The 23,943-nt window shown below is 39.1% G+C and overlaps 2 protein-coding genes and 2 long non-coding RNA genes across 4 annotated transcripts in view; 2 read left to right on the top strand and 2 right to left on the bottom strand.

Annotated features, from left to right (window-relative positions):
- The window catches only part of LOC145437859 (twinkle mtDNA helicase-like), a 36,998-nt gene extending 16,643 nt beyond the window's left edge, over positions 1-20,355 (bottom strand). The window contains exons 1-6 of the mRNA XM_080315210.1: positions 20,337-20,355; positions 19,238-19,327; positions 14,361-14,520; positions 12,531-12,681; positions 11,318-11,468; positions 6,740-8,671 (exon numbers count right to left, since the gene is read on the bottom strand). Of these exons, the coding sequence (XP_080171336.1) occupies positions 8,422-8,671; positions 11,318-11,468; positions 12,531-12,681; positions 14,361-14,520; positions 19,238-19,287 (762 nt within the window). The 5' untranslated portion in view covers positions 19,288-19,327; positions 20,337-20,355 and the 3' untranslated portion in view covers positions 6,740-8,421. The remainder of the gene's footprint in view (positions 1-6,739; positions 8,672-11,317; positions 11,469-12,530; positions 12,682-14,360; positions 14,521-19,237; positions 19,328-20,336) is intronic.
- Positions 1,350-23,943, top strand: part of LOC145437866 (uncharacterized) — a 430,122-nt gene continuing 407,528 nt past the window's right edge. The window contains exon 1 of the long non-coding RNA XR_013914756.1: positions 1,350-1,967. This is a non-coding gene — a long non-coding RNA (uncharacterized LOC145437866). The remainder of the gene's footprint in view (positions 1,968-23,943) is intronic.
- LOC145437876 (uncharacterized) lies at positions 15,125-15,340 on the top strand. Its single transcript, XR_013914766.1, has 2 exons — positions 15,125-15,203; positions 15,298-15,340. It is a non-coding gene; the product is annotated as an uncharacterized LOC145437876 (long non-coding RNA).
- Positions 20,586-23,147, bottom strand: LOC145437849 (kelch-like protein 31). The gene has a single exon (XM_080315190.1). The coding sequence runs from the start codon at positions 23,096-23,098 to the stop codon at positions 21,476-21,478; it is 1,623 nt and encodes a 540-aa protein (XP_080171316.1). The 5' UTR covers positions 23,099-23,147; the 3' UTR covers positions 20,586-21,475.

Here is a 23,943-nt window from a genome sequence, read left to right as displayed (position 1 = left end):
CGACAAACCTCATTCATTTTTATTACATCGGAATAGGATTGGCTTTCCCCATGGAAATCGTCCGTACAATTAGAAAATGCGGAGGCAACGAACGATCCTGCAAGACTTGTTCAAAACACCAATCTGGTGAACTAACGGTCAACTAACCACTGGTTTTTGGAGTAGTTCTAGTTCTAGGTGCGGATTTTAAATAGTAATTCTAGTTCTGGATTGTGCAAATTGAGTAGGCCTAATTCTGGTCCTAGTTCTAGTTGCTGATTTTGTAAGGGAGTACCGGTAGTAGGCTACCAGTTTCGTATTTTGAAAAGTGAATAATGCGAGTTCAAGTTGCGATTTTTGAAGAGTGAGTAGCTCTAGTTCTAGTCGCTGATTTTCAAAAGTGAGTGCCGATAGTTCTAGTTCTAGTTGTGTGTTTGGAAAATCCAGTAGTTTGTCCAACAGGGATACTCGGCCATATTCTAGCTAGGTCAGCGGCACTCCCTCGTCCGCTGATGGCAATCCGCCGAGTATCCCTGTTGGACAAGGATCTTCTTATTGCATACTTGTATTCACCTCGGTTGCAAACGACTGGTACCTCACGTCACTAGGATGGGCTCCCCGCAGCCCCAACACATATGATTATGTAGTTACTTCCGCCGTTTACCCGCATTTTTTACTGATTTTTTGATATAAGTAGTTTTGTGTACACAATAGAGAAAACTTTCTTCTTAGTACCTATATAAACATGACGTTTCTGCAGATTTTGAGCTATATATCATGACTGTACGACCAGCGGTTGCAGAGATGTGCAATTTTACCTCCATCGCGCGCAGAAATTGGGAGGTTGCCGGCTGGAAAATGGGGGCAATCCCCTAAATTCAGTTTTTATTGAAGTTTCAGGTCATTTTTTGGGATTTCAGAGCCCCCTTTTTTTGATTTAAAAAAGTCATTTTCACTCCACTTTATTGCACAAGTCTGGGAGAGATTGAATTTGAATTTCTTAACGAAGCAATCGATTTGAAGTTGCGATGGCGGCCAGACATGGGGCGATTACTGCAGTTCGTGGAGATACGATCATGCGACACTTCTACTTGTGATATTTAAACGCGTTCGTCACAGTTGAGGATAGGTTTAGGGTTAAGTTATGCATCATTACAAAGTCACATGTTAGGTCTTGAACGTTAAACTGTCGTTTTTTATGGTGTCGCATGCTCCGATGTCGGGCAACGGATTACTGCATCCATGTTAGCGATTGCGATTACGATACTTTTGAAGTGGTTGAATATAACTATAATCACATTCAGCAGCAATCATGATTATTCACATTAGTTCTATTTGTTTTGCTTCCTCGAATTCGAACATGTAATATTAGGGTTGTCCAAAATTTGGAAAATCTCAAAAAGTCTCCGTGATTGTGTCTCATTCTATAGATTATTGATAAAAAACAACAATTAGCCTGAAAGAAGCTTACAGGAAAGCCGTTAAGATTTCGGCCAAAGCGTTTGAAAGTAGCTGCTCAAGAATGGGCGTGCCACTGACCATAGAACGGCGAGAAGACTAGTAATCAAATAACCACGGCGCTTGATTGGCTATTCGGCTATGCTTCAATGACCACGGCAGCAGCAGCTTGCTTATTAGGTGTTCAAGAAGTCTGCTACCGGCGGGGATTCTGAGTGCGCATTGTTAGTAGTTTGGCAGGTGATGAGTTAAGATCAATTCAGGACATGTTGAGGTACGAAATACATGATGAACAAACAACACCTGCTTCACAGAAGCTTTTACAGCATGACTGCTTTATTGGGAAGGAAACGGCTGAAGCCTACATGTCGTGTTTTCTTCGAGAGAAAGCAAAGGCGCTTATGCAAGTGTTGAGCGAATTCACCGTTTCAGTACGGATCCACCATCAGTGAATACAAATATATAAAGCTTAACAATGACACTATACTTTGTGTGATCTTATTGGACCCAAGTTGTAGTATATAGTCGAAGTATTAAAGGTTCTAGGGATCGACTGAATCGGCCGGTTATGCTTGGCAGTTATACTTACAGCAAATTGAATTCACTTATAAGAGTTGTCAAAGTCCTTAATGGTGCTGCAGAAAAGAGGTGTAAGGTAAGCACAGGCTATGCTGAATATGATATCCAAACTATGCCGGATACTAAATGCAGCATAGTCTGTGCTTTTCTTTACACCTCTTTTCTGCAGGATCAATAAGGCCTTTGACATACCATATCCAGCACAGCCTGTGCTAATGTTCGTACATTACCACCTCTTTTCTGCGTTATCATTAAGGACTTTAACAACGCCTACAAGTGCATTCAATTTGTTGTAGGCATCTGATAAGTACCAAGCATAACCGGCTGATTCCGCCGATCCCTAGAGCATTCAAAACGTCACCTATACTACAGCTTCAGCCCAATAAGATCATACAAAGTATAGTGTCATTGTTAAGCTTTATATATTTGCATTCCCTGATGGTGGATCCGTACTGAAACGGTGAATTCGCTCAACACTTGCATAAGCGCCTTTGCTTTCTCTCGGAGAAAACACGACATGTAGGCTTCAGCCGTTTCCTTCACAATAAAGCAGTCATGCTGTAAAAGCTTCTGTGAAGCAGGTGTTGTTTGTTCATCATGTATTTCGTACCTCAACATGTCCTGAATTGATCTTAACTCATCACCTGCCAAACTACTAACAATGCGCACTCAGAATCCCCGCCGGTAGCAGACTTCTTGAACACCTAATAAGCAAGCTGCTGCGGCCGTGGTCATTGAAGCATAGCCTAATAGCCAATCAAGAGCCGTGGTTATTTGATTACTAGTCTTCTCGCCGTTCTATGGTCAGTGGCACGCCCATTCTTGAGCAGCTACTTTCAAACGCTTTGGCCGAAATCTTAACGGCTTTCCTGTAAGCTTCTTTCAGGCTAATTGTTGTTTTTTATCAATAATCTATAGAATAAGACACAATCACGGAGACTTGTTGAGATTTTCCAAATTTTGGACAACCCTAATGTAATATATATTCGCTCAAAGCGCTGCGCCTTGGCGATGGGCATTAGCACTATGGCTACATATCAAAATGTATAAAGATATTACCGCTTTCTTTAACGATCATCTCTCTGCACACTTGAGACGAGCATGGATTCTGATTACAAGTAACCCATTATCGTAATTCTGGTATGATTTCGGTCGAATACGAATTTACGGTTATTTCAAAGTTAGAATAGGATTTGGACACAAAGTTTCAGATATATTTCAATCTTCATGACATCAATGAATTGCGATCCTTCTACTTGAACAAATTCTGAGGTGGAAACAAGCATTCTTAATCGCATAATCATTATTGCGTTTGCTAAGAAAAAGTGTTAAAATAAAATTCAGTTGAGAAGCCACGATTCAGCGCCTTCAAAAATACAAATGATCAAAAAAAGGTACCTGTTCTTCCCGGTAACACCGTTGTGAACATTGGAAACTTGATAAGAAATCAGCACGTTGTCAACTGTCCGAATCGCCTTGCCCGTTCTGAAAATAGACGATATCTCGAAGACTGTAAACCAGTGTAACGACAATCCGGGATCTTCCTTTCGTGGATGTATGACGATTGCCACTGGTCGGCTTCCTCGGATTGGTCGAATTCGTCCTCGAATTGTGTTTGAGTGAACTGCTTAAGGCTTGATCATCGTCTTCAACAATCTGACAAGCACACGGACAGACTTGGATAAAGAGATAACTCTAGATGGCTAATTACAGCGAAACGTCGACAACCTATTTCCCATTTAATTTGTGGAATGTTTCCCCGCTCCAACTTCAATTCTCATCTAATTACTGGTTTTCCTCAACATGCTACATGAGTACTCACATTCTCACACATATCAGAATAAACTCTGATCTGATATCCCTTGAACTTGTTTTTTGTCTATTTCTAATTCAAAATTTAATTCAATGTCCAAGCTTTTTTCAATGATTATAATTCCATTCTAATTTGAAAAAACACTGTAGCTACATGTGCAGCTCCAAGGGACAACAATGCAGGGGTAACAAATTTGTGGAATAAGGCTTGGTCCCACCAAAATGCAGTTAAGGTAAACAGTGAAATACCCTGATCAATTAATTTGCACACATCAGTTTGACACTGAATCAGATAACAATGAATAACTGCATTAGGTGAGCAGTTCATACCACCGTTACATGAAGTGTCAAATATCAAGTACGGTATACTTATATTAAGCACAATGGAGGAAAATACATCGTCGATGTGGAATCAGGGTAGGCTAATGCCCATTTTACAATTCGATTTTCATCTTCTTTGGCAAAATACGAATTCAGAATCGTGTTCATCTCACGATAGACGATTTTCTTCTAGTATCGACTGGAAGGTGTAAGCGATTCCAATAGCCTATATTTTGGACAGTGGAAATCTGTAACGCAATCTTCAGAGCTTTGTGACATTGAACCGAGTTGTATGATACAGGGGTGGGCAAATTCATCATCAAGCCAAATCGTTGTAAAACTTTGGTGCGTGTCTCAGTTATTGCCTATGGCAGCCTACCGAGCACAGTGGATTTGGAAACTACCAATACAATCACTGAAGATTGATTTTAGTGCAGAAATTTTTTTTGCAATATCATAAGCAAATATTACATGAATCAAATTTATACCTTTTTGAGCCACACTGCTAGGACAACTGGCATAACCGATGCCATTGCCAGCTTCAGAAGCAGCTGCTGGGAATGATTGCTTGAAATGATAAATATAACAAAACTAAAAGATTTTCTGATGATTCGACTCGACTCGAGTCATTTTCGCAAAATCCGGAAATGACTCAAACCAAGTCATATGACTCGAGACTCAGACGGCCAAGGCCAACATTTCCTTGTAATTTCGAAGAATAGTAAATTTACCACACTATTTGGATTTCGTCTAAATTGGTACTGGTACTTGAAAATGCAACCAGAAACTGCTAAAAGTAAGGAAAATTAGTATATTATAAATGCGAACCATTCGATATCACCAAACAGAGTTATAAAAAGTGGGTTAACAATGCTTTAACTAGAAACCGAGCAGTAAACACAATGACTTGCACTCAGACTCGAGTCATAATACCAAGACTCGAACTCGACCCTCTGATTGCTGACTTCGACTTGACTCGGTGGTGAATTGAAAATGACTCGACTTGACTCGAGTCAAAAGTATAAAAGTGTGATTGGCTACCCTGCCATATGCGTATCATATTATAAACAAAACACTCCTTCTGCCATACAAATGAACAGTGAACACTCACACATCCCCACAGGAGATCAAGATTGCAACGAGATCTCCAGCTGTGCAGAGCACTTTTGAATTTTCATTCTTATTAATTAAAAGCATTTAGTCCAACAGAGAGATGAATTTCCAGCGCGACTAGAAATCAACGTCTCAGATATATCAAGGTTGCAGTTGCAGTCTTGTTATCTCGCGTCACATCTTCGAATTACTCACGCTCAAGTACTTATGCTCACTGAATTTGTTACTAACTTGCTCACATAGCAGCAGCATGCACACTAAAATACATTGCTTAACTCTGAATCGCATAATTCACCAGCTAGTTTGAGCAGAATCATGCCTAACAAAATTGTGGTTATGCCGCATACCCAAAAAATTTACTAGTTAGGCGCGGCATACCTGCATCCAGCACCAATGTATATAGGCTACTATTCATTGCATTGCTGTGTAACACACACATATGCCATTAAATTAATATAGGATTTCTTCAAATACACTTCAAAGCTGGGTTGACCTGGTACTAAAATTTAGTACTGTTGCGTGATACGTATAAATACTCGGAAGCTTATTTAAATCCTATGTGTCTTATTGTTGAAAAATTGTCGTAAGGATACTTACATTTGATTTTGCGAAAAATATCTTCGTTGCAAATAGTTGCTTTTAAATTATGGTTTGAAATAAAACCAAACGCCGCTCTGATCCATTATGAAATAATGGACAAACAGAGCATTACCATCTCTACAGTTATGAAGTAATTTCCAAATATTCACAGTCTATTCATTGTTATGAAATGTACAAAAGTAACAGGGGTAATGCAGTCGATTCAAAACCATCAGATTACTGATTTCAATATATTTATACCTATATATAAGTATGGTATAACCTAAGAAAGAGCATTAGCATAAACAATGAGCATCAATCAGCTACTGATTGAAATATGTACAAAGCAGAAAGCTACTTGTTATAAAATTTCCCACATAATCCAGTTACGGTATATACATTTTAAAGAAGCAATAGAATAAGCACCAGACTGCATCAATATTTATACATAATAATTGCATGAAATCAGAATTAATGTTGAAACTAAGATGGTTAATTTCTGGATGGATACTCATAAGAACATCAATATTGAAGGAAGCGCAACTTCATTGTTAAAATCAAAGAAAATTTGCGACAGGATCACGCCCAAAAGTGGTCAGAGTCACCTTGCATGCTACTGTAGTGCAAGTTCGTTGAATGCAGATTACCGCAAAGTAGTGCTTAGTACAAGTGTTTCATAAACTTTTTTGAGTTAACACCCCTCTAAAGAAGAATAAAGTGCCAACTTTTTTGCCAGCGAGTTTTCTGAGATGATTGATTTATGTTTCTCCATCAAATCGGGCATTCGAGCTGCACCAGTAGATCATGCTAGCTTGATGAACGGAACAGTTCATGTGTCGCAAAGCTTTGGGTGAAATATCACGGGCTTATCACTGAATCCGGACAGTTCCATTTTCACCTTTACCAGGTTTTATCATTGCTAAGGATATATTCTATTCATAAGTCAAGTAGAAGCGATATCGTTTCTCGCAACCAGAACGCCGTGTAGAAGGCCGCTATCACAGCACTGTCGAAATTTCACGATTGTTTGTAACAGTTATTACAATCATGCAAGACATATTGTCTTGAAAAGCCATCACACCTTGCAGGGATCAATAGCTGTTCAAATTCAAGTACAGCTAATTAAACGACAGACTACCCTAACCCTGGCTGAAACGATTTTGCATTTTTACTGCGTATTTAGCTGCTTAATTTATCAATCGTTTCAACACTACGCAGCAGTTGCCTTCTAAACCTACATCGCCCCCATTTGCCCGCAGCCGCCCCCCTACCGCCCAATTTTATATACTTTATACCGTATTCAATTCATATTATGTATTGGTATGCACCAGGGGCGTAGCCAGCCGAGATGAAAAGGGGGTAGAACTGAATAAAGGGGGCAGAATGAGCCTCTATGCGCCATACCTTTAGCGATAGAGACTTCTGTATTCCGTACGCTTTTGAAAGCGTAACTAATTGGCCGATGTAATTACTGAAAGCGAGTTAGCAATCAACAACTTGCACGGGATCGTGTTAGCAATCAACAACTTGCACGGGGATCATGTTACGATGATGCGCACGGGATCTTATTTGTATTCAAATAAGTAATCGGCCTTGAAACAATACCAGAACAACATTTCACGACGAACAATCTATACAGCCCAGAATCTGTTATATCTTCATGAATTTTGACATGATTCAATTCGCGTGTAAGAGTAACGTCTTCTGGGCGTTTTAATTCCATTCATTTCTAACATGGCGCATATACTAATTGTACCGGCGTGTGAATAATGACTTATTCGCAAAGCGAGGGAATCGCCAACAGCCAACAAGTTTCGGCGCGGCTATTGAAGGCTGAATCCGTCCCGGTGGGATACCGATCACGAAAGGCATAATCTAGTATGACGTATAGATGGTCATTGAGGTCAAGACAATCCACAACAATGGCGTCAAAAATAAAATGCGAATCGAATGCATTGTGTCTTGACGCTGTTTTGGGGAACAGGCTTGAGTTCGGCAAAGCACGAATCAGATGCGATTGCTTTAAAACATGATTTCATTCAGTCATAAGTTGTTATTTTCATGTTATTAATGTTCGTTATCGTTTACAATGAACTGTTGATGAGAAAACAGACCATTAACGACACATCTCACATAATCGAAAACCTAGACCTGTACAGGGTCAGATGGTAAAAGCCTAACGGGTATCCGTTCTGAGAATACAGAATCGTGTTTACTGACTTGGCATACACTCTTTGGTGTAGTGAAATCTACAATTCGTATATGCAAATAATAACCTGCATCCAAGGTTGTAACCGAGTCACAAGTTAATATCACTTTTGTAGTTTGGACTTGTGTCAGGTCCGAGTCTAAGTCAGGAGGAGAATTGGAAAGAACATTGTATACCAACAATCGAATTTATGGCACGCAGACTTATCGCAATAACACTTCTCAAATTAGGCAGGTTGAAATAGGATTAACAAAACAGTGGTCACAGATGACGGCTTGATGTAAACGAAGCATAAATCTGACTAGAAATACGCATGCACCAAATCACGGCCTCGACACATCACTGCTTATACCCAGTCTGAAGGAATCGAATCAATCATTTGGCTCGTCACTCCATGACTGCACCCAAGTGGGATAGTTCACATCGCTTTCCATAACCATGTCTGAGCCGCCGTTGCGTTTGACAACGTTTTCGTTTTCCACCACTTTCAAGACTTGCTTCAGCTCTTCCTCGGCCGGGTCGACATTGGGAGGTAGCGACATGCAGAGAGTATCTCGATCGAACCTTATGGGGACTTTGCCGAGACATCCGTCGTATCTGTTCTTCACGACCTCGATGTAGCTGCGCAGGGATCAGAATTATACAGATCGATCAAATTAGTTGACGATCAACGAACTACTGGGTAGGGCTGGGCAAAATCGAGTACCCGAGTGATTCGATTCTGAATCAGACACGTAACGTCGCCGGGATTTTCAAAATGCGCAACTAGAACTAGAAATAGAACTACTCGGAAAAACGCAAATTTCAGATAACCAGCATTTCAAAGGACGGGGTTTCGAGTTTGAAATGGACGGGATTACGATCCTCGAAACCCACACCACTGGTAGCAGTGATGATTCTAAGCTAGCTATGGCTGCAACTGTCCTACAACTAAATCATTTTTAAAATGCAGAACTAGAGCTACTCGCGCTTTTCACAGATTGGCACCGGCGGGTTTTCCGAAAAATTTCGCTTCACTTTTCAAAACTGCAAAACACAACCTCAATGGGATGCAATACCAAGGAATATAACGTTGGACTCTGACGCACGACTCAGACTGCAGTTATGGTGAAACGCTCTACAGTTACAGGCAATGTTCCCTCTAAGCTGCGCACGTGCACATATGCGCAGTGCTGAAACGGTCTCTGCGCACAGAAAATCTACGCTGCGCACAAAAAATCAGAAATGATGTTTTTTTATAGTTGTTGCGCCCTGTTGTCCAATGGACCACGCAGGCGCGCAGATTCGTGAAAATTAGGCTGTAACTTTGCCAAGGCCAAATAGTGTTATCGCCGAAGTCTGAAACCGAGGTACAAGCGCGCCCCGCAAAGGTAAATATTGCGCTCCGTGCAGAAATTATAGTTCACAATCACCTGCGCCTCACGGAAGTTATTTTTTTATTATGGCCTCGTACACGTGAGCGATACTGATATCATTTCAATAGCGCATTACTTTCTGGGAATGGCGAAATAACATGGTTTACCAAAGTTATAAATAACAATGGGCTAGCTCGAAGTTAATCTGCGAGAAACTAGCGAATGATAGTCTTCCTCGCGTGGCATGAACATTGCGTAAGATTTACTCAGGACCGTAACTTTCGCACCCCAAACCCTCAAATTGGAGGGGTCGAGCTCGAAGGGGGTCCAAAATTATTTCGAGAATTAACATAAATCATGGTGTATTTTTTGAAATTTTTCAGGAATTTTTTTTCACGGTAGGCGCATTTTATTATTGTAAGATATCTGATTATTGGGTACCCTTTCCCAACAAAAATTAGGCATGATTTATAGAAATGGGCAGTTGGGGGTCGGCCATTACCGCACCATGACGCGCCAAGCCATATGAAGTTAAAGGCTATGTAACATGCGAATCCAAGAAGTGTGCCAGAACGATCAGCAGCGAGAAAACCTTGGCCGAAAAAGACTGCCCCGGTGCTGACCGAAAACTTCGATATATACAAATATATGTGTAATTGTCCATGTCCATGGGCGCCGAAATGGCTGGTGCCGAATGTTCCTGTCCTGGCGATCCGAGTACCGCAACAAGACAAATGCCATATCGAGGGAACATTATTTTCCAGTTAAGAAATACCAATTTGAAATCGTGTACGTATTTCACTTTAGTACGTTTTGGCGATTTCAATATCTTTTGACATAGCAGATAGGGTGTCATGAAATAGCATCATGTAACGAAGTCATTATATCAACGGGTACGCCCGAAGATATTTCATTATCATTTAAAGTTAGTTTTATCACCCTATTGGAGGGTGGTTGCGCACTGTTGTCCGAGGGCCTGCGCAGTGAGTTGGCGTGTTTGCGCAGACTCTTGAAAAATTAGAGGGAACATTGGTTACAGGGTCATAATAACTCGAGTCACGGTTTTCTGATGACTCTACTTGACTCGAGTCATTTTTTTTAAATACGGAAATGACTCGATTTGGATTCGAATCATTGCGCATGACTAGAGACTGGGACGGCCAAGAGCGACATTTCATTTTAATTTCAAAGAATGGTAAAGTAACCAAAATATTGGGATTTCATCTATTGGTACTGGTACTTGAAAATACGACCAGAAACTGCTAAAATGAGGAAAATTAGTATATTATAATTGGCAAACTCCTTGATCACATAATCAGCAAGCTGCTGCTGCCGTGGTCATTGAAGCATAGCCAATTAGCCAATCAAGAGCCGTGGTTTCTTGATTACTAGTCTTCTCGCTGTTCTATGGTCGGTGGCACGCCCATTCTTCGGCAGCTACTTTCAAACGATTTGTACGAAATCATAACGGCCTTCCTGTGAGCTTCTTTTAAGCCTAGTGTCGATTTTCCAAATTTTGGGCAACCCTAATGTACACGCTCTGTCAACCTGCTCTCGTCTCGCTTCTTGGCGTAGTTGGTAAGGCGTTGACATTGTGATTCCAACCATATTTTACTTGTTGGTTTCGCATCCCATTGAGGTCGTGTTTTACAGTTTAGAAAAGTGATGCAAAATTTTACGAAAAAACCCGTCGGTGACAATCCGTTAAAAGCCGCAACTAGAACTGTAACAACCAACTAAAAAAACAGCAGTTACTTGACTGTCGACGAACTAGATTGGTTATTTGTACAAGTCTGGGAAACTAGCAATTTCCGTTTCATAATCGTTATCGTGATTGTTAAGAAAGCGTACCATAATATAATAGGTTTCAGAAGTCACGATATAGTCTTCAAAGCTACAAATACTTAACTACCTGTTCCTTCGCGTGACGCCGTCGTGAACGTTGGAAACTTGCTGCAGAATCAGCACGTTGTCGGCTTCCTGAGTGGCTTTGGCCGTTCCGAAAATAGAAGATATCTGTAACGGCAGCCCGGGATCTTCCTTAGATGTATGACGATTGTTACCTGTCCATTAAAAAGCGGATACTAGAAAGGCTGGGCTAGAAGGCTAGTTGGACAACTAGTGGATTGTTGACTTTTCCTAATTAGATTAGAATTACTGAATTCAGAAAACGTGGAAATTAAAGTAAGTTCCGAATTAGAACAAATACAACAAAAATCAAGTTTAGTTTCTATTAAACAAGATTTCATTTTCAGAAACATGAGAACGGCAAATGTCTGTACACCAAGCGTGGATCGTTTCGCAGAATACAGGTGTGACATTAACATTTTCATGGAAAGCACAGATTAAAATCGAGTTAGAATTAGAGCGTAGAAACATTTAACAAATAAGATTAGAATTAGATTACCAGCATCTCACTACAATCAGTCTGATACGACCAACTAGAATTATCTAATCCTTAGAATTACCTTATCCAAGTCTGGTCAGAAAGGTAAGGATAAAGTGGTCATTTATATTAATTCACTTGTATTGGACACACTTCAAGCATTTTGTGCTGAAGAATGCAATGCATTATAAACGATTTCATCTGAAAAACGTTGCAGCACTAGTGCTTTATAATGCAGAACAAATTCTTCCAACAAGATAACGTAATGGTGGAGCGTCCGGTTTATTAATCAGTAGGCCGTGGGTTCAATCCCCGGCCGGGTCAGACCAAAGACATGCATTAAAAATGGCATCCGTGGCTTCCCCACTTGGCTATTAGCATTCCTGGGATAGCGTGGAGGGGTGGTGCGAGTCTTAAAAAGCGTTACAAGGCTGCATCCGCATCTTCTTGTACAGCGGCATATCCACATCATGCATTAATGGTATGCATATGTGCAGATCGTGTGGAAATATATCATGAGTCTGTGTATAGGCCTATGCCACAGAAACATGAAGGACAGAACTATATAATGTCATATTCGTAGTATGTCCATTATCATGCTGGCAACTCTTTATAAGAGGCACACGAAAAGTCCTTTGAGTAAATAAACATTAATGTCAACGTACTGTCGTCTTCAATATTTAAATTCTCTACCACCAATCAGATATCAATAAGAAATTACACAAGGCAGTTTTGCAACTCACGTGAATATGTTCTGCGATCGCGAACCTTCGAAACTCTCCGATCAAGAGGTCCTGCGCCATGAAACGATCGTTGCTCTGCAACATAGCGCCCATCATGAATTGCAAGTTGTCGATAATGATGTACTGTATATCGTGCACGTAGGCAGCCTAAAACATGGCACAAGACATTAGGCTTGGTTTTCTTAGCTACTACTAATCTGAGGAACCCTGTGGTTCGTAACAGGGGTTCCCGGAAGGTCATAACAGCTCCTACATATAGTATTGGGGATTTGATTCTTCAATTATTGTATAGTAGTGATGTTTATGTGGAAGGTCAATCTGATTGGCCGTAGGTCGAACCTCTTGAGCTGTAATTAATGTTTCTCGTACCCCCTATCTAGAATCGAGACAGGACAGGCCAAACGACTCGAATTGTACTCGAGTCATTGTGCATGACTCAAACCAAGTCATATGACACGAGACTAGAACGGCCAAGACAGACATTTCGTTGTAACTTCTAAGAATAGTAAAGTTACCACATGATTGGTATTTCGTCTATCGGTCCTGATCCTTGGAGAATAGGGCCAGAAATTATGAAGACTGAGAAAATTACGATATTATGAATGCGAGCCATTCTATATCACTCGAGCAGATTCACAAATGTGGGTTGAACCGATTTAAACTGAACAGTGAACATAATGACTTGGACTCGGACTCGAGTCAAAACACTATGACTCGGACTCGACGCACAACTAGCAGACTTGGACTCGCTGGTGAATTGAAAATGACTCGAGTCAAAACTATAAAAGTCAGATTGACTTGTGACTCAGAACCTTGCGACTTGGTTACAACCATGCTTGGGTCCCCGTACGGCTTTCCACACAATTTCTGTGAATTTCAGGGACAGGAACTATTTCATCGACTGTAGATATCAATAAATTGAAAGTTTCGCTAACGTGATGTGTACTTAGGGTTCAAATGTTTATCGCCGCAGATCTCTTTGCCAATGCAGTTTACTTAGTCGCATGTGTGCCAAAATGTCAAAGATCTTGGTGTGTGCTCCGGGACGGATTTTACGGCCGGCGCCAAAAGTCGGGTGTGTGATAGTCACCATTCTCTCATAATTACGAATAGGCAGGACAGCACTCATTTACTTAACACTACTATTATTAGCCTACTATCATTATAATTATCTTGCGGAAGGCGACCAAATTGGAAGCAACCATTCTCCTTCAACGAAAGATATCCGATCAATAATATTAAACTATGTTGATTTTCAAAATAATTTGGGTCATTAAATAGCGTATAAATACACACTGCATCTCGTACCCCTACTTTAGTCATTCATACCAGGGTTGTAATGACTCGAGGCTATCTGTGTATTGACTCGACTTGGACTCGAGCCATTGCGCATGACTCGGACCAAGCCATACGACTCGAGACACAGACGGCCAAGACCGACATTTCATTATAATTTCGAAGAATAGTTAAGTAACCACCCAATTGGGATTTCGTCTATTGGAACTGGTACTTGAAAACGCGACCAGAAACTGCTAAAAGCGAGGAAAGTTAGTATTATATTATAAACGCGAACCATCCAATATCATCAAACAGAGTTATAGAAAATTGAGTTTAACAAGATTGTAACTGGAAACTGAGCAGTCAACACATTGACTTGGACTCGGACTCGAGTCACAATACCATGACTCGGACTTGACTCGAGTCAAAAATATAGAAGTTAGATTGACTTGTGACTCGGTTACAACCCTGATTCGTACTCCCAAGGGATCCATGGATCCGTGGTCAAGAACCACTGCATTAGGTCCATATGCTGCAAATACTCTTACTTGTCGCATGGTGTGAATGACGTCTTTGATCGTCTGCGGTCCGTTGTATGTCATGAAGTGCAACAGTACGGCCTGGAATTTTTCTGCGGCTTCCTCACACTTGTCGAATTCGTCCTCGAATTTTGTTCTCGCAAACTGCTTCATCATCGTCTTCAACAATCTGTCAATAACACAGAGAGACTTGGAAAACTACATAATTCGAGTTGTATAGTTTGACTAATTAGAGTAAATTGTTGGTTTTATTTCATATTTCGTTGACGTTTAATTACCTTCGATGATACTGATACTAATACTGATACTAAGACTAATCTTAACGTAAAAAAGACTCATGTTAGCTGACCGTAGATAGCTGGTCAATGTTACCCCAGACATTTAATAGCCTAAAAATGAAAAAATTGATCGACGAGAGTATTTTGTGAATTTTTAGATAACGAACTGTAATTTCGAACAGGAAACCCAATAAATGCTGTCATGTGCATAGTCTTTGTCGGCGAAAGAAAGGAACACGCCTCAAATGCTTCATTTCTATGTACACCAAACAAAAGTTACAGCATACAAAATTTAGGGTGGAATTTCTTACCTCACCCGTTATGATAATAATAATTATGTTCAAGTATGTTAAAATGTTGTGTTAAAGATCGAATTTGCCATAAAAGCACTCTACTGATGCAGATCATTCATAAACAACAGCTCGAAATACTCATACATTGATATGTTGTTCGATACTGGCAATAGAAACAAACATTGGTTTTTGGTCAGAGTCACCGTGTTACGGTCATCTAATTCTAATATAATTTTTGGAACCTGTAACTATGCTCTCATTGTAATTCTAATCTAATTCAGGTATTCCGAAATTGCTGCAAGAGATCTGCGCACTGAGAAAAGAGCCTAGCTCGCTGGACAGACATTTGCTATTCTCATGCTTCTGAGAATGAAGTCCAATTTGACGTGAACTGAACATGATTTTTGTACTTTGTAAATCGAAATTTTATTTAATTTTCAAAATTTTGCGAATTCAGTAATTCTGAATTTGGATCTATTTTGTAAAAAATGTGCAGAAAAAATCATAATTCTACTCTAATTTGGAGCGGATAAAAATCTTCTTGTTTCTTCCTATTCTAATTTGAAAAAAACTGTAGCTATATGTGCAGCTCCAAGGGACAACAATGCAGGGATAATCAATTTGTGGAATAAGGCTTGGTCCCACCAAAATACAGTTTATCGAAAACAGTGAAATACCCTGATCAATTAATCTGCGCACATCAGTTTGACACTGAAAGAGTGAACAATGACCAACTGTATATGTTGAACTACTGATGTACGAATCAACTTTAGTTACATTAGGTGAACAATTCGTACCACTGTTACATGAAGTATCAAATATCAACTACCGGTACTTATATTAAGCATAACGGAAGATGAGAATATATCGTCGATGTGAAATCAGAGTAGGCTAGATAATGTTCATTTTGCAATTCAATTTTCATCTTCTTTGGCAGGGCTGTGGAGTCGGAAGTATTTCTTTTGAAACATCCTTTCTTTTTTCATATTTTATAAGTTTATATATCATAGACTCTAATATGTACGACTCATTCAAATATGATATATATCTCATCCGGTATAGTTAAAATGTGGATCAAACAATAAAGTGTAGCTCTTGTGTGGTGTATTAATCAGCAACTATTACAGAGACGTCCAAATTTTATCACTACACACTATGCTGTTGACAAGCATACACTCTCTCTCACTACTAACAAACGGTGGTCAGAAACGAAATTCACGGCGTAATCAAATAGCCTATGTCCACATGCATTTAGTCAAGCATTCATGGACTGGGACTGTGTTTACACTCTTCATCAAATATTTGTTCGACCCTAGCGTCCGAGCTACTTATTAATAAAATTGCACTGATTTCTGATTGTATCAGCAATTTTACGTTGGTCACAAAGATGCATCTTGCAATGTTCATCCTCAACGCAACTGAAGTGCAATTTGCCAATTATGTCCAATGTTACCAATATTGTTACTAATAACAGTGATTGTTGAGTTGGTACATACAAATCCTATATCAATTTGTATTACCGGCATGAGTAATTTTAAGAGATCTTTGCAAGTACTTAAGTTCATATTAAAGAAGTTGAAGTTGGAGTCGGGAGCATTTTCACAAACTCTGACCCCCACTCCAGCTAGTATTTATTTCACGACTCCGAGTCCAAGGAAGACTAAAAGATTTTTGAGACTCCGACTCCATTAAGGAAAAAGTTAGCGAAACTCCGACTACAAAGCCCTGTTCTTTGGTTCACTTATTTGTCATGATTTTGTTTGCCACATTTCTTTGAACATAACCATGCCAAAAGATTTGATTTACTCAAAATGTGAAAAATGGACCTAAGCTAATCTGATCCTACAACGACAATATATCTGAATTTCGAGAATTAGAATCAAAAGGAAATCCAAATCATACATTAAATCAAAGGATGAAGATATAAATCAACTATACATTAGGGTGGAGTGAAAAAAAGAAAATTTTGACTTTCAAAAAGTGCCTTTGATATTTGGTCCCAAATCTCAAATGAATTACTTCCATCATAATTTCAGGTTCTTGCACCCTCTAGTGGCCGTGCAATTTCTCCGAACGAGCCGAAAATAGCTAATTTTGCCATATCTAGATAACCGCTTATGCTAGAAAGCTAATATTGGGCTTAAAAGCTGCGGAAGCAGCATGTTTCTATCTCACTTCAATAGAACTTTGTCTTGAAAATGTACAGAAAAAAAGTTACAAGCTAATTATTGATTTTTAGACCGCCATTAAAATGTTGGTTGATTTTACCTAGGTTGCAATGCCAATTTGCATGTTACAATTTGTTACATTGCTGCTTTAACAACAAAATCTTGTTTGGTGGACCAATGGGTTGATTTTTATACCAACCTAGCATAATTTTGATCAGTAGAGAGAATGATTGAACTTTCATCATATTACATGATATGATGATTTATGATATGAAGTTGGTGAAAGGGGTATCTTCCTGTTCAACTCTACAACAAACGATAGGCCAAGATTCAAAAAGTGAATCACTTGCAGTAAATCAGCTATATAATTTATATATTCATGTATGCTTTGTTGAAAATGATGATTTTCATATCACTTGAGACATTGTCAAACTGTTTATACATATTGTTCAAGCTGATCTACTCATCTTTGGAATATTCTGGAACTTTCATAGTCAACCTCAAGTCTCCCAGTAGAAGTGATGATAACTAAGTTTGAAAGTGTTCTGGTTTCTGGTGTATCTTGGAGTTGATCATAAAATACTCTGGTTTATTGATGTTAAAACTGACTCCTCCATGTGTAGTATCATAGGCCGCTGCCTGTATGAAAAGGTATCTGTAATATACATTGCTATGTGTGTGAATTGAACTGATATTGTCTAGTATAAGTACAGATTCAGAATTTCATCATGTTCTACTTACAGCAGATTGTGGTTTATCATATGTACAAGTACTACAAGTAATTGACATATTGTTATCAGGAAAAAGATCCAAGTCTGTTGTTGCTTGCAAGAAGTTGCACTGTGGAGAAACTTTTCAAAGTGTTGATGGTTTTCCTTCTGGAATACTCCCAACTGAAGACAGTTGAAGACAGTGGTTTGATCACAACTTAAGTGATCAAAGTTGAGCATACCCTCATTCACTTGTCCTTTAGTTGGAAGTATTCCAGAAGGAAAACCATCAACACTTCGAAAAGTTTCTCCACAGTGCAACTTCTTGCAAGCAACAGCAGATTTGGATCTTTTTCTTGTTATTACTTGTACATAAACCACAATCTGCTATAAGTCGAACATGATGAAATTCTGAATCTGTACTTATACTAGACAATAAAGGTTCAATTCACACACAAAGCAGCGTATATTGCAGCAACCTGTTCTGTTCATTCAGTCAGCGACCTTTGACACTGCACAGTGCTCAAGGAGGAGTCAGTTTTAATGCCGATATACCAGATAATTATATGATAAACTCCAAGATATCCCAGAACACTTTTAAAATGAGTTATCATCACTCCTACTGTCACACTTGAGGTTGACTATCAAAGTTCCAGAATATTCCAAAGATGAGTACAGAAGCTTGCACAATATGTAGGCTATAATATATAAAACAGTTTACTATGTCTCAAGTGTTATGGAAAATCATCATTTTCAACAAAACATACAGGTATTTTCAACAAAACATACAGGTATGAGGTATATATATATTATATAGCTGATTTACTGTAACTGATTCACATTTTGAACAATCTAGGCCTATCATTTGTTGTAGAGTTGAACGGAAGATACCCGTTCCACCAAGTTCATGACATAAAGGTTTGTGAAGATGTAATATGATAAAAGTTCAATCATTCTCTCTTCCTCATCAAAATGATGCTGGGCTGATATAAAAATTAACTGGTAGGTCCGGCCAAACAAGATTTTGTTATTAAAGCTCTAATGTAACAAATTGTAAAAGGCAAATTATCATTGCAAACTTGGTAAAACAAACCGACATTTTGAATGGCGGTCTAAAAATCAATCATTTGCTTGTAACTTTTTTTCTGTACATTTTCAAGACAAAGTTCTATGGAAGTGAGATAGAAACAGGCTGCTTTCGCAGATTTTAAGCCGAAAATTAGCCTTCCAGCATAAGCGGTTATTAAGATATGGCAAAATTAGCTATTTTCGGCTCGTTCGGTGAAATTGCACGGCCACTAGAGGGTGCAAGAACCTGAAATTATGATAGAAGTAATTCATTCGAGATTTGGGACCAAATGTCAAAGGCACTTTTTGAAATTCAAATTTTTCTTTTTTGCACTCCACCCTACTATACATTGTACTGTGCACACCTACCTCACATTATCTATTTCAAAACTATTCCACAGAGCGGAAACCAATTGCATCGCCAAGTCCAGCTACTCGCAGACGCGTACTCAGCAGTACCTAGTCAAGAAAGAAAGGAGGTTGGAAATATGTTCAAATATAGCAAGTAACATCCATTTATTAGGGTCAAGGACATGCTGACAATGCCCATCCTCGGATCATGCAAATTTACTTGTGTTGTTAAACCAACATATATATGACGTAGCCTATATCAGGGGTTGGTTGGCACACGAGATGATTTGACACACACGACATTTTATAGTCGTGTTTGTATCAAAAAATTGCACAGGAGTTTTCAAAATGTACGAAGCTCAGCTCAGCATTCGCAAATCATACAATAGAGTCTTACAAAATGATACAATCTGTGCTTATTATACAGAAATGATTGCAAATGTATTAGCAATTGTGTGAGGACGGCACTATAATATCATATGTGTATGTTGGGAGAGTTTAGTCTAGGGGTGTGCACTCTGCAGCCTGTTGGTGCGCGACTAATAGGAACCAGCATTTCGGCACAGGGTGTTTCCAAGCTTGTTGAGACACCAAGACATATAACGTTGCGAGTAACATACGACTATGTCAAGTGCGCTGCTAAAATGATTGTCGATGATAGAATCTTAAAATTAATTCTGCGGTATAGTGGCTGCAATGTTTGATATTTATATATCCAGGCTTTGAAATGACTGTCGCTGAATAGTCTTGTACACACAGCCTGGGTCGCACGGGGCAATTGACATGTGCAGAAGAAAATAATGAGCCGAAATACAACGAAATACAATTTGGAATCGTGTTCATCTCACGATGAAAGACTTTTTTTAGTATCGACTGGAAGGTTTTAGGCGCGGCATACCTGCATCCAGCACCAATGTATATAGGCTACTATTAATTGCATTACTGTGTAACACACACATATGGCATTAAAATAGTATAGGAGTTCTTCAAACACACAACAAAGCAGGGTTGACCTGGTACTAAAAATTAGTACTGTTGCGTAATGCGTATAAATACTCGGACGCTTATTTAAATCCTATGTGACTTATAGTTGAAAAATTGTCATAAGTATAATTACATTTGATTTTGCGAAAATATCTTCGTTGCAAATAGTTGCTTTTAAATTTTGGTTTGAAATAAAACCAAATGCCGCTATGATCCATTATGGAATAAAAAAAACGGAGCATTACCATACGATATCTACATTTTCGAAGTATTTTCCAAATATTAGCAGCTATTCATTGTTCTGAAATGTACAAAGGTAACAGGGTCAATTCAAAACCATCAGATTACTGATTTCAAAATATTACCACCAATATATAAGTATGGTATAAGCTAAGTAAGGGCAATAGCATGAACGAGGAACATCAATCAGCTACTGATAGAAATATATGTAGGCTACAAAGCAGAAAACTACTTGTTATAAAATTTCCTACATGATCAAGTTATATTGATTTTAAAGCACCATACTGCATCAATATTTATATATAATAATTGCATGAAATCAGAATTAATGTTGAGACTGAGATGGTTGATTGATGGATGAATATTGATATGAAGTACATCCATATTGAAGAAGGCGCAACATCAATGTCAAAATCAATGAGAATTTCCAACAGGATTATGCTCAAAAGCAGCCAGAGTCGCCTTGCATGCTACCGCAGTGAAAGTATGTGGAGTGTAGCAGGTTTCCGCAATAGTGTTTCACAAACAAACAAACATCACGGGCTTATCACTGAATCCAGACAGTTCCACTTTCACCTTTACCAGGTTTCATCATTGCTTAGAACGGATATATTCTACTCATAGGTTTCAGAAAAGATGCCCGTCAAGTAGAAGCGATATCGTTTCTCGCAACCAGAACGCCGTGCCTAAGGCCACAGTTGCAGCACTGTCGAAATTCCACGATCGTCTGAAACAGATATTATAATCACGCAAGACAGTTTGTCCTGAAAAGCCGTCACACCTTGCAGTGAACAATAACTGTTCAAATTCCAGTACTGCCGATTAAATAGAGAGACGACCCTAAATTGCCCTGACTAAATGGATTTTGCATTTTTAGCTCCTATATTTATCAATAGTTTCAACACTACGTTAGAAGTTTCCTACTAAACCTACATCACCCCCATTTGCCTTCAGCGCCCCCCTACCGCCCAATTTTATATACTTTATAGTAGGCTAAAATATTCAATTCATATTTGTACCAGTATACGATCGCTACAACTTAACAATTGCGCTTTTGTAAAGAGTGAAGTTTTTCGCCAGTTCTAGTTCCACTTTATACCATTTGTTGTGTAGTACATCGTATTTCTCAATATGATGAGAGTTCTTTCCAAGTCTAACCGCAAAAATCCAGTTTCCCATGTGATAAGCAATGGTAGCAGCATAGCTACAATTCATAGATGACAGTGAAGTCCACTGTGCTGAAGTAACGTCGTAACATTCTACGTTGTTGAGATACTTCGATCCTACCCACCCACCGACCACAAATATCTTTTGATCAACTGCAGCAACACCGTTCGCATACACAGAATATCTCATTGGTTGGAGGTCAACCCACTCTGATGAGGATGGAGTGAATCTGGAGAATGATGAAACCGGCTTATAATTTTGTCCCAGACCTCCAATACAATAGATGGAATCATTCAATGCTACGAGACTTGTTGAACGAATTGCTTTCGGTAACCATTCTAATCGGAACCATTGATTTACTGAGGGGTCAAATCTTTCGAAAATGCTGTCTGGTTTACAGCCAGCACTTCCTCCAATAACGAATATCGATCCCGACAAAACAACTGAGCAAGGATACATTCCATGGGTAAAAATCATTTCTTTCATACTTTCCCATTGTGAGTTTTTGCTTCGGAAATTGAGTCGATGAACAGATTTATCCTGACATAAAGCATAGATGTATGTGTCGAGACAAATCGAGACGAAATTCTCCAAATGCATGAACTTTTCATCATGGAACTTCTCCACTTTTTCGGTCATGGGATTGAAGGATCGGATACAATTTGTGTTCGTATCAAATAGAAGAATCAATTCATCACCCTCTTTCTCTTTGTTCGCCTTTACTGTTGCTTTCATAAGATGACCATTAATCAACTTATACAGCTCAAAGTCATTGCTGATAATGGAATGCGTTTCTAACAGATTTTTCAACAATGAAGCGGGCATCTCATCAAAGCTGAGTAATTCGAGACAATCATGCAGACTATGATTATTCTTTAGATCTTTCTCCACCCACTTTAGTAATACCATCAGCTTATCTTCCTCACTCAATTTTGATTTTTCTGACTTTGTAACACTAATGATATCATTCTTTTCCGCACACCCAAACTGAGACAGGTCTGAAATTTCCATGATATTATCGCGAAAAAATGTTTTGCAATTTAAGCAAACGGCATCCAGCCCATACATGTCAGCAACTTTTCTCATAGACAAGTAATTTTGAATCGTAATTGATCCGGCCAAACTATCAGACACGGCTTGTTTCACATCGTCCAACTGCATCATGATTGCGACATACAGAAAATCATTGACCTTGTCATCCGGAACCACAAATTTACCAGAATATATGAAGTCTATGCAATTTTTTACACAATGAGAATCGACATCTTTGAAAACGACTTTTCCTTCACGACTTTCTTTCGTGTCATGTTTCAACATGGCTCTAAAATAATCTGAGCCAGCCGACAATACATTTTTGTGTGTGTAATAGACATCATTTCCAGCTTCAATTATGAAATCGCAATGATCATTTTCCCGTTTCATTCGATTTAATTCCGCCATCATCTTCACCGCATGTTTCTCCACATTCGCACACTCAATTTGCACCATGATCAACGATTACCTACAATATACAGAGTAGACCTGTAATTTGTAAGTTGAAAAATATACCGAAGGATCTGTGCGCAATCCGCATGATCATCATTCATCATCATTATAGGCCTACGTGTTTCTTTTTAGTTTGAGGGCGGAGATAATAAAGTTGGATTAGCAATAAAGTCGATTATCGCGTTCGTCAGGATTTATCAACCCAGGATTAAGGAAATCGCGGCGCATAAAAATTTAGTGTTAATCTCATGATTTAACAAACTGGAACAAACCATAAATAACTAGTTATCTATAAAACTGCATACACTGCGTACCATAGGCGCCGAACCTGGGTATGCCACGCATACCTAGACATTTTCTTAGGTATGCGGTATACCTAGAATTCGGTTTGGTATGTATCGGCATAAACCCCGCAGGCCCGCATTGTGTTGTTTAGAACAAATCGCAATGTATTTCCGTTAACGACATTACCTGCTACTGCTATGTGAGAGAGATAACCCGTTGCGCGGGTTGAATTGGATTCGTGTATGCATGGCAATACATTCATCTGATTCACGGATTCGGATGGCGGCAAACTTTTTTATAAACGAACTCGTGACTCTTCACTATGGCAGCATTGCATCAAACCAGATATCCGAATACTAAGCCGATTGCATATTTGCATTTATATGCGAAAAACGACGACTGTCAACCGAAAATATTCGGGTTCCTTTCCAATATGAATACTCTATTCAAATTCAATTGTACACTGAAGTTCTGTGCGACCGTGCCTCCGACTCCAAGAAGCCCCTCCTTCCTTCCGCACTCAATGTTTTGATAGAGAACCAGCGATGCATGTGATGCACATG

Source organism: Botryllus schlosseri, chromosome 4 (assembly GCF_051294905.1).
Source record: "Botryllus schlosseri isolate E-star chromosome 4, Bs_hap1, whole genome shotgun sequence".
NCBI lineage: Eukaryota > Metazoa > Chordata > Ascidiacea > Stolidobranchia > Styelidae > Botryllus > Botryllus schlosseri.
This window is presented reverse-complemented; position numbering and strand designations above follow the sequence as displayed.